An 11,182-nucleotide genomic window follows, 5' to 3' on the forward strand; every position below is an offset into this window, starting at 1 on the left:
CTACAGTACTGATAATATCTCTCTCATATGAGCACCTTTTTCAAACCCTTCCAGTGTTTCAATTTAAAATGATCAAGGCCAGATTTTGAAGCCTCAAGCAGGCAAGAACATATATTCTTTTCCACAAACAGCCTTTTGTGTTCACTTACATAAAGTAAGATAATGTGCTTCAGTTTGAGGAGAGAAATACATTTCAGGAGATCGTTACCACCTGATTAATATAAGCGAAGACAACAAAGCTGTTTTGATACCAAGTCAACTTTGTTGAATTCAACAATACTGAATTCAAGGCCCTGCCTATCTTTGTATCATTTTTAATTAAGGTCATTACATACTCTGATGAAGATATAACTATGATATCCAAGATGAAACATGATGGCTTGGATCCAGATTTTGCTACTGCTTATCGCAGCAAAAGTGGAGTTCCACAGGGGGCGTTCCACTGGCAGAAAGCGGGGAATATTTTTGCTGAGCTTCCTTTTCCTGTAGCCCTTTGAATCCTCCAAAAACCTGTGCCAGAGCATTGGAAGGAATCATAAATCCGTAATACCATGATCTATTGGAGGGAACAGCTTCTGAACTGGATAAAAAGCCTTCCACTGATCGAAGGAGTCTTTCTGCTCATGGCTAAGAATTGGACCAACCTCATGCCTTGCCATCCAAAGAATACTGCTAACATCAAGTTGTTTCCATATCCGCATCTTGTAAGGCTGCTGTTCTAAGTACATGGAATTCCAATTTTAAAAAGCTATCAAACTTACATTCACTTAAGCATTCCTGGACTGCTACTAGCTTCCTGACATGGTTCTTTGCTTTGTTTTAATTTCATTTCATTGTTAATTCAGGAAGCCTGAAACTTATCAAAGCAACATATGATCATAATTACTTCCTTTTACATATGAGTGCCAAGTGGTGTGCTGAGAACACATCAGGAATTTAACAGTAAAAAGCATGGAAACTGTGCCAATTTAAATCAATTTGTGCAAGTGCGCAGACAAACCTGTCTCTCAAGGACATGGTCGTGTTTCATAACTTTCATGGAATTCAGATTCAGCTCAGTAACAATTAACACGTTTGCTGCTTCTTGTTTTCTAATGAGGTTTCTAAACCCTTTGCAAATACTTTAGTTGCTCAGGACAATGAGCAAAGGGAATACAGCTACAAAAGTAGCAAAGTTTCTTCAAACAGTAAACTGTTAAAATAAAAATCAGTCATATTTTCAAGTTCTACGAGTTCCCAGTTCTTATCATCTTTGGTTCTTAAATTAAGATCTGACGAGTTTGAAGCCTTGTCCTGTGTCCAAAACTGTGGGAAGAAACCAACTCATCTTAAATCTTTTCAAACACCTAAAGCAAGCTTTGCAAACCCAGAAAATATTAAGACCACAGAACCAGTTTGCCAGATGAATCAGTGGGTAAGTGATGCGTGGGAAATAGATCATCCAGTGTTTGGCAACATCACTTTCACTTGGCAAGTGCAATGTGTAGTCACTCCACCGCTTTGACACGCCATACATGGCTTTCACGGTACGCCCTTTTTCAAACCAGCTGATGTCGTTGTCAGGATTGCAGTTGTATTCAACCCATTCTCTAGTAAAATCACCAAGGTGCGGGAGGTCTGACTCTTCTGTGTCTACCACTTTGGCCAGTTCTGCTCCTTGAACTGCAACATACTGGTCGCTGACTTTTCTTACTTCTTTAACCCACGGCTGAGAGTTCTCACAGTCCAACAGTATAATAAGCCGTGAACAAAAAGAGCCATTCTTTTCTCTCCACCATTCTATAAGTGTGTCGAGCCGTAATGCATCACCACCTGTGGGGAAACCAGAAATATAATTGTTACTGAAAATGAAACATTCACATGGGAGCTTAGCTTCTCACACAGCAGGTTAGGATGTAGTAAGTAGTAAGTAAAATTTATTACGGCCATTGGCCCATATCAAGAACAAATCAGACAAGCGAACAAAACATAGAATTTAAAACAACTTGACGTAAGACAATTAAAAAAAAACACGAGGCAGCAAGACTGCAATTTAAACAATATCAAATCTAGCAACCCATCAAGAAAGGTTAGGATGTAAAATACTTGCAGAACACATTGAATTTTCAGAATGTTCTCATATTCAGATCAATTTCTAGACTGATTGCATATGAAAAGGGTGCCATGCACGCTGGATTGAAGCTGTGAATGCTAGCGAATAGAGGACACAAGCTATCAACTGTGACAAAAAAAATTAAAAGAATAATTACCTGTTTGGGACCAGAAACTGAAAATATCCCTCCAATCCTTGTAAAGGTAAAGGGACCCCTGACCATTAGGTCCAGCTGTGGACAAAACTGGGGTTGCAGCGCTCATCTCACTTTACTGTGCCCAGGGCAGCTGTCTACCAACTCCATCTGGTACGCAGGCTGAGACCCTACCTGCCTGCGGACTGTCTCGCCAGAGGGGTGCATGCTCTAGTTATCTCTTGCTTGGATTACCGCAATGCGCTCTATGTGGGGCTACCTTTGAAGGTGACCTGGAAACTACAACTAATCCAGAATGCGGCAGCTGGACTGGTGACTAGGAGCGGCTGCCGAGACCACATAACACCAGTCTTAAAAGATCTACAATGGCTCCCAGCACATTTCCAAGCACAACTCAAAGTGTTTGGGCTGACCTTTAAAGCCTTAAATGGCCTCGGTCCAGTATACCTGAAGGAGCATCTCCACCCCATCATTCTGCCCGGACACTGAGGTCCAGCTCTGAGGGCCTTCTGGCGGTTCCCTCGCTGTGAGAAGCCAAGTTACAGGGAACTAGGCAGAGGGCCTTCTCGGTAGTGGCACCCACCCTGTTGAACACCCTCCCACCAGATGTCAAAGAGAAAAACAACTACCAGACTTTTAGAAGATATCTGAAAGCAGCCCTGTTTAGAGAAGCTTTTAATGTTTAATAGATTATTGTATTTTAACATTCTGTTAAAATACTAGAGTGGCTGGGGAAACCCAGCTAGAAGGGTGGGGTATAAATAATAAATTATTATTATTACTGGACAAGGGAGCCGGTGTACAGCTTCCGGGTTATGTGGCCAACATGACCAAGCCGCTTCTGGCGAACCAGAGCAGTGCATGGAAATGCCGTTTACCTTCCTGCCGGAGCGGTACCTATTTATGTACTTGCACTTTGACGTGCTTTCGAACTGCTAGGCTGGCAGGGGCTGGGACCGAGCAACAGGAGCTCACCCTGTTGCAGGGATTCGAACTGCTGACCTTCTGATCGGCAAGCCCTAGGCTCTGTGGTTTAACCCACAGCACCCCCTGCACACCCCAATCCTTGTACCTATGCTTAATTCTGATCATAGCTGAGAAATTCATGCTTTAGGCACTAACTTAGTAAAGGCATTCAGGAACCACTTAAAAGCTCACTTCTGCTTAGCTTTTTAATCCCTTGCAAATGTCTAAAAACTGTGACCCTTTACTAAAAGTCCATGCATCTAAAATGAGCAAGATGCCTTTGGCATGATCAGGTTTCCATGCTCTTGCTAGGAATTTCCATTTTGATCCTAAAAGAAGCAGCATGATATATAACCAGAAGTAACTGGAGCAGCCACCTTAACTCTTAAGTAGCAGAAGTGCCACTCGTGGGAGCAGCTGACTTTTAATTAGGAGAGATGTTGCTCTAGGGCTTTCATCAGTTGTTTTAGGAGCTGTGATAGAAGAAAAGCAAAACAAAACTCTGAACTCAGTTGCTGTAGTCTAGAAAAATGGTCAGCTTCCATTCTTATTTAATTAATTCACAAAGTGCTACCACAAAGCAACGTTTAAGAAACAATGCATGTACTTTTGTAAACCAAGAAAATATTTAATAAAAAATATTATTATTTTTAAAAAACAACAAGGATTCCAGTAATTTATTTGTAATGAACAAAATAAATGGCATTGTTTGTGCATTTCGGGAACTGATTGAATGCTATCGAGTAATATTGCTAAAATAGAGATGTTCTGGGGCCTCTCCAATAATAGTTTCAAAATCCTGAAAGAGCACTGCTGATTATATTCAGAAGAGTTTATGGGCCTAAGTAAGGAAATACTACTAGAAAAGCACATACGTTTCCCTCCTAAAATCACATGCTGTGATCAGAATCTTTAAATAAAACAAACTGTCCACGTACTTCTCTTAACACAATATAGCCACTTCCTGCTTTCTCTATTTGCTCCATACAAGTGCTGTAATTCTAAGCAGAATTATACATGCACATTTGAAGAGGTGGCAGTTAAGCAGGCAGTTCCAGTAATACAGACAAAGCTTTACTGCCCAAACCTTGACGCTGCATTCAGTCAGCAAACTCAACTTTCCAAGCTGTTCTGCTGCTCATTGTTTATTTATGAATACTTAGCAGTTTATTTTACACACCACTGTTAAACTACCAAGCCTCCAACAAAGAAATAACATCATTAGACAAGTCCAATACAGTAAACCTTCCTTAAAGATGTCATTAGAGTCCTCAGTCTATGCTTCTCTGCTACACAGTTATTCCTCAGAGGATCCTTTTCATATTTGAATACTAACTGGATGTTTTGATTTTCATTCTCACCAACTCTTTTTAATCTTCTCCAGAGGTAGGAGACTCGATACACTGTCTTGAATCCAAAGAACTGGGCATGAGCTGAAATTCTCTTACCTCCCCTGTCCTGCAGGATACATACCATTAATGACTGACTGCATGTTCTACCCAGCACAGGACATAAAGGACTGATAAAAGTGGCACACTTACAATATCAGCCACTCCTCAGTTCTGAATTCTGGTTGTATTCAAAAAGCAGGGATAGACTGTATGCTATGGTTTTCACTGTGAGAGCTAAGTAAACTGATCAAAATCAATCTGTCACTAGTGCCCCTTTCCTTCTTCTGATTATGCCATATTTTCTTTAATGCAAATTTTGTGAAGTGCCTAGATACAAGCTTCGCATATGACTGTCAAGGAACTTCTTCCTGTTCCTCCATTATCACTTTCTCTTGACATTTTGATTATAACTGCTCTGAACTTTGTGTTAAGCCTCTTCAGATAACAGCAGCAGCATGGAGTGCTTTTAGTCAGCTACAACTAACTGAAATTGAGGCAATAATCTTGCACTCCTTTGCAATTTCCAGTTTTGACTATTGTATAACAGACACCAGCTTAGATTCTTCAGATTCTTCAGTTATACATTTCCATTAATGCATCTGCAAAGGTGGAATAGTATAAAATTGGGAAAAACCCAGAAATGATACAACATGAAAGAAGAGCAAATAACATCTCACTCCAAGCTGTTTGTGCTGGTTTTGTAGTCTGGAAACTCTTCTAAGAAACTAATAAGGGCAAAATTCAAAATATTGTGGTGTTCTGAATGAATATGCAGCTTCCATGGCAACTTTTCAAAAGGTGTAATAATTAGTTAAGATTGCATATGAAAGTTTCTAACACTTTATAAATCAAATGCACGAATGAGATTTAAAAACCCTTTTCTACTCCCTCTCCCTTTGACCTACTCATAGTATTTATGATTCAAATGGATTATTAATTTCATAAATATCAAGTATCTCATCTTAAGACTTAAATATTCTTAAAGACAAATAAATCAGGATTATGAAAAGCTTCAAATGTAGAATACCTGCAAGCGCCCATTCTCCAGTGCTGTGAGAATGGCCACTGTAATATAACACATAGGTATCATGTCTGGGTCCATCAGGGGTCCGAAGTTCAAGAAAAGATTTTAACTTAGAATGAAGGGTGTCAAAAGAAATTCCACTTGTTGAATAGTCACAGCCGTAAGTCTCTATCATATGATATGCAAAGAACCTTTGGATGGCATTAAGCATGCCAGTGGATCTCAAATTTAACTCTTGTACATGCTCAGGTGGAAGCAGTGTTGGTTGGCCATCAGGACTAGAAGAAGTAGAGGGGAGACAAGAAGAAAAAAGGAGAAATTAGCTTTTGTCATTAATGGAGGTAGTCCTTATGTTGCAATACTGTAATGGAAGTTACTCCTGTGTTACGTTGTGCACTACCCACAGCTGAACTTTGAACCACTTCACCACTGTGCGGACTTACTTAGTTTAATTTAGAATGCTCAGTTACAAGTGTCTTAAAACAGGTCTCTAAATCACTGAGAAGATCTGAACTACTTAAACAGTTCTCATTTAGGTAGTAAATAATCCTCTATTACCTACCAATTTAAATAGCTGTCTGGTACATTCTTAACTAGCTTAACTGGTCTTATAAACAGAGTTCAGGAGGTGATCACCCACCCTGTGCTCCACAACCATGATGAGCTTTATCCATCCTCTTGTTCCCCATGTTCACTCCAACAGCAACCACCATTCCACACAGATGAGGTTGCACAGCACAGCACACACAGATAAATGCAGCTTTAGCCTTCTGTCTCCCTTACAAATGCAGAACTGAAGTCCCTCAGCAGGGTCTCCGGGACACAGCATGGCCTGGTCATTTGCTCAGTGACATTACACCACTTACTGTATTCTTCTCCCTGCCCTACAAAAAACCCTCTCTCTTTGTTCTCATAATGTTTAGTGTACTTTCTTATTAACAAATGTTAAGGAGGAAAGGCAGACAAATCATTACATACACACACATAGTGGCTTGGCTCCTAACTATACTCTTGCCAGCGAGCATGGGGAACCCTATGCTTTCCCTATGCTCTCTGGAAATCTGCTCCAATGCACTCTGAATATTTGCTCCAGAGGGTTGGGTGAAGTTCCAGAACATGATGGGGGTACTTGCAAAAAATTCCTTCCACCAGTGGACCCTCCAGTGGATTTAAATCCCTTCTTTTCACAGAGGGCACCTGAGGAGCTAAGTCAATATATTAAACTTTTCAGAGTACCATTACGACAAAAAACGGAGGTGGGGTGGGGAAGTTAATCAAAATCTAAGTCAAAAAATTAGTATTTAGTTGGTGAGAGAGAGAGGCTGAAGTTGGTCTAATAATGTCACCTAATAATATGTCTGCATTAACTGTTGACTTGTAAGGCATAATACCTGCAGAAATTTGTAGGAATCACAACTGCATAGCCAACACATGTTCCTCCCAAACAGTTGCCCAATTCATGAAATAGTCCATGAGCCATGGATTCTAGTGGCAAGACAATCAGAAACACACTCATGAAGATTCCATTGAATTTCTAAAATAAAAACATGATGCAGTCATTAGATATATTATAGCGATTAGCACATATAAATGAAAAATCTGTAATTCACAAATTTTCCTCAGCAACCCTACTATAAATAGTTCAGTATATAAACTGTAGTGCTAACAAGATTACTGTGTGGAAGTATATAATGGATTTCATGAGGAAACATGAAAACAGCCTTGAATATAGCAAAATATATTGATTCATTGTTGCTTATTAGAAAACTTACACGCCACCTTTCGAGTTCTAAAATGAAATATTCATGGTAGCAAACATGGTAGCATTGCAAACTTATTGTGGGATAGCCAAGAATGAACATATTTAGCTTCCCCCACCAAGGCTGAAATTAATTTATATATGTAAAAATGAAGGGCTCTTGTGTATGCATTCTAAAATAAAACTAGCTTTCAAACTATCATACAAATTGCCATTTATTTTTTGTTGAGCATAAAGTAACATCATCTGGTGTCTTCATTCCATTGCTGTAAAATGGCCACATTTTGAAGTTCATCTAAGTCACTGTGGAACAAAATAATGATAATAATAGTAACTGTATTATTTATATGCCACCCATCTGATTGGGTTGCTTGTTTGGTATGTTCAGGGACTCTACTACACATTTGATGCAGTAACTTGCTACATCCCATGAATTTTGATACAAAATCCCCCCATTCTAAGAGCTACAGAAGAGGATGTAAAACCATTATAGCATACCTGCCAACATACAGTACCCAAAACTGCTGTTGAAAGAAGGCTAAAAAACACAAGCTGCTCTGAAATTAAACAAAAATGACGCATTCCTTTCGATGCCATAACTCTGTCAAGGCTGTTGTTCTCTGTCCTGTGTGTATAATATATTTTGTGGCAGTCATTTAATTTTGTATGAAATCCCCAGAGAGTTATAAGAAAAATGATGTGGCAGACCATCCAGAAAATTCCAAAAATGGAAAAGCCAGGTATCACAAAATACCAGACGTCCAAATCACCTAGTTTCAGGGCTGAAAGAATGAAATAAATAAGTTCAATAAGGCCAACAAAAATGACTGAAAATCTCCGGCATACTCTACCACGATACAAATAGGGCTTCCAACGTTCTGTAACTGAAAGTCCACTGAAGTAAATATCAAGAAGAGGATCCGTTATTAGACAGCTGAAAAAGCATCCCAAGGCAAATGGGTTCGTTGGTATGAGTAGGGATGGAAAAAATAACCAAGAGGAAATGACTCCAAAGATTACCAAATTTGGAATTGCCAGGAAAGACTTCATCCGTAAGTCAATAATCAGCATTGCCAAAGCCACCACCAACAAGATAATACTCATAGATTTTTTGACCAGCATGGTTGTGCTGGCAATTGCAAATCCAACCAGCTCAAGAAATTCAACTGTTGTCAGCAAAGTAGGTCGATGATGAATACAGCCACATATCCTTTGCACGAAAGCAAACAATATTCTTATGATTATGGAAGACAGTAGCAAATATTTGGTTGCTGCTTCTTTCACATCATTTTTAAAAGAATCATTATCAAGAAAACAGAGAAGGCCAAGTAAAAATCCAAACCAAAGATTAGAGAGACTTAAACTTGCTGCTTCCATTGAAAAATAGTAATAAAGTATACTGGCAATTCCAAGAACAAAAAGTCCCAGGATAAAAATTACAAGTATTAATGCATCTGCTGTCTGCTCCCACCTGACATAAAGGCCCATACATATTGCAACCAATAAATTAATTCTGGCTAAATAGCCCAGATACCGGACAGATGAGTGCATGTTCACTTCTCGGTTTGCCTCGTCTAGTCTTGTCATTGCTGCATAGAGACAGTGGCTAACACAGTAACGCAATGATCTACACATGTAAGCTGACTCGTAGTGATTGCATCCAGTTCACAGGAAATAACTGTTTGAATTTCCTCCAATAAATGCAAAGCAAAAGCAGCCTCCTGTAGTGTTGCTTCATCAATAACTGCCAGGGCTTACTGACATACTGAAAGAAAAAGAAAAAACCACATTAACTTCAAGTTACACATTTTAAACAAGTTTACAGATAAAGTAAATAGGCATGCTTATATAGTTATTATCAGCATTCAAATACTTAATATTCTAATTTTGGTATGATACATTAACAGTAATGCAGATCATATGTAAATCTTGTTTAAAAATATGTGCTCACAAATGGCACCTACTTTAGATTCTGAATCTACAAAAATCCATGTTTTAAACATTACAGGAATATAAAGTTGAACAGCCAAGTTGATCTGAATGAACCAACGTGTCTTTTGCCAGAAACTGAAACCTCTTCCAGTCTGATGGGACTTTTAATGTTTTACACCTAATTTTAATGCTGAGTGCAACATATATATATATATATTTACCCTTCCTGCTATTAGGTTTATGTGTTTGTTTTATTTTTCAGATTTCACCATAAGATCCTAGTGCAAGATAGTACAATATACAATATACATTTGTTTGTTATAAAAACAAACAAAACAATCACAATAAAAATAAGTAAAACCATTCCAAATTGACAACTGTATGGTTTCAGCAAAAGAGGTGGTCCCACCATACAATATACCTTAACTTCAAAGAGGTGCATCTTCACCATGCAGTGAAAGCAGTATCATGAAGATGCTGGACTCACCTTTGTGGTGAGATTTGTATCGATTTCCCCTCCTCTTGTTTGCCTTTGTATTTTTAAATGCGTGGAGCACTCAGAGCTCAACTGGGCGGCTTTTTTTTTAAAGGTAAATAATGTAAATCTGTGTAACTCATCCTTTACTGTTAAAAAGTGCACATCTTGGCAGGCATAGGCAAACTTCGGTCCTCCATATGTTTTGGCCTACAACTCCCATCACCCCTAGCTAGCAGGACAAGTGGTCAGGGATGATGGGAATTGTAGTACAAAACATCTGGAGGGCCAAAGTTTGCCTATGCCTGCCTTGGAGCTTTGATATCATGCCAAACACGCTCCCCCCCTTCACTCCTCTCCCTTTGTTGAACACCGAACCTCAGAAAGAATTCCGAAGAGTTAGAAAGCTCGATTTTTAGAAATTTCCTAGAGGGAGCTTCGCTATTGTTGCTTCTTGCGTTCTAAAAGACCTGGAGAAGAGGCCTTGCTTCAAACCTGAAAAGAGGAGGGGAAAACTTCCTTCCTGGGTTAAAATAAAAAAGTGACGTCGCGCCAGGTGCGCTGGGATGCAAGGCAACCTGGGCGGGTCTACGCGGCGTCTGATTGGCTCCCTGGCTGCCCTGGAGGAGCAAGGCGAGTCCCGCCCATTCACCCAACTTTATTTCCCTTCCCTGCCTACAGGCCTCTTTCCAAAAGTCTGCGCTAGTTCAGGAAGCGCTCGTGGGGCGGGGGACCTTGGGAGGAGAAACCTACTATCGTAAGGCCCGGACTGGATAGATAGATAGACAGACAGACAGACAAGAGGAGCGCCTTCCTTTCAGCAAACGGCCGGGGGGGGGGGAAGAAGAACTGCCCCCCCAACCGCCCAACCGCCACTTGTAGCCAAGGATGGGCAAAGCCGCCGCTCACTTCTGAGGGGAGCCCCCCCCCCCTACATCAAAGTGTGAGGGAGGGCAGGCCGAAGCCTCTTGTCTTTGCCCAAGACGCCCTACTCTGCCCCTTCTCCTCGAGCCCCATTTACAAGCGGGTGGCCTTCCTCCCGCCTGTCCCTTCAGCTTACTCACCAGCCGCCGCTCACTCCGAAAAGTTCTCCTCCCGCCGCCATTTTGACGCTTCCTCCTCTGCCTGCCGCGCTTACGGGGAGCGGGAGGGCTCAAAAAGGCGACGCGTCCGGAGGGCGTTCGGGCGGGCAAGGCAGGCTGCTGCTGCTGCGGACGGAGAAGGAATTCCAGGCGCCAGAGCAGCAGTTTCTGAGCAGAGCGGCGGCGCTTTCCCACCCGCCGCCCACGAGGATTCGCTTTTATGGGACCCTTTTCAAGACGTCGCTTACAAGCCCTTGAGAAGATTGCATTGGGGGAAGACACGCCCCGGCTGTTTGCTTTTTCACAG

The 11,182-nt window shown here is 40.8% G+C and overlaps 1 protein-coding gene across 1 annotated transcript; it reads right to left on the minus strand.

Moving 5' to 3' along the window:
- Positions 1-629: 629 nt before the first annotated feature.
- On the minus strand, positions 630-10,998 carry TMEM168 (transmembrane protein 168). Its single transcript, XM_033163020.1, has 5 exons — positions 10,858-10,998; positions 7,885-9,151; positions 7,019-7,161; positions 5,631-5,905; positions 630-1,812 (listed from the first exon to the last, which is right to left on the minus strand). Exons 2-5 carry the CDS (start codon positions 9,019-9,021, stop codon positions 1,265-1,267), a joined length of 2,103 nt encoding a protein of 700 aa, XP_033018911.1. The 5' UTR covers positions 9,022-9,151; positions 10,858-10,998; the 3' UTR covers positions 630-1,264.
- Between the last annotated feature and the right edge of the window lie 184 nt (positions 10,999-11,182).

The sequence above is a fragment of the Lacerta agilis genome, chromosome 10, assembly GCF_009819535.1.
Source record: "Lacerta agilis isolate rLacAgi1 chromosome 10, rLacAgi1.pri, whole genome shotgun sequence".
Lineage (NCBI taxonomy): Eukaryota > Metazoa > Chordata > Lepidosauria > Squamata > Lacertidae > Lacerta > Lacerta agilis.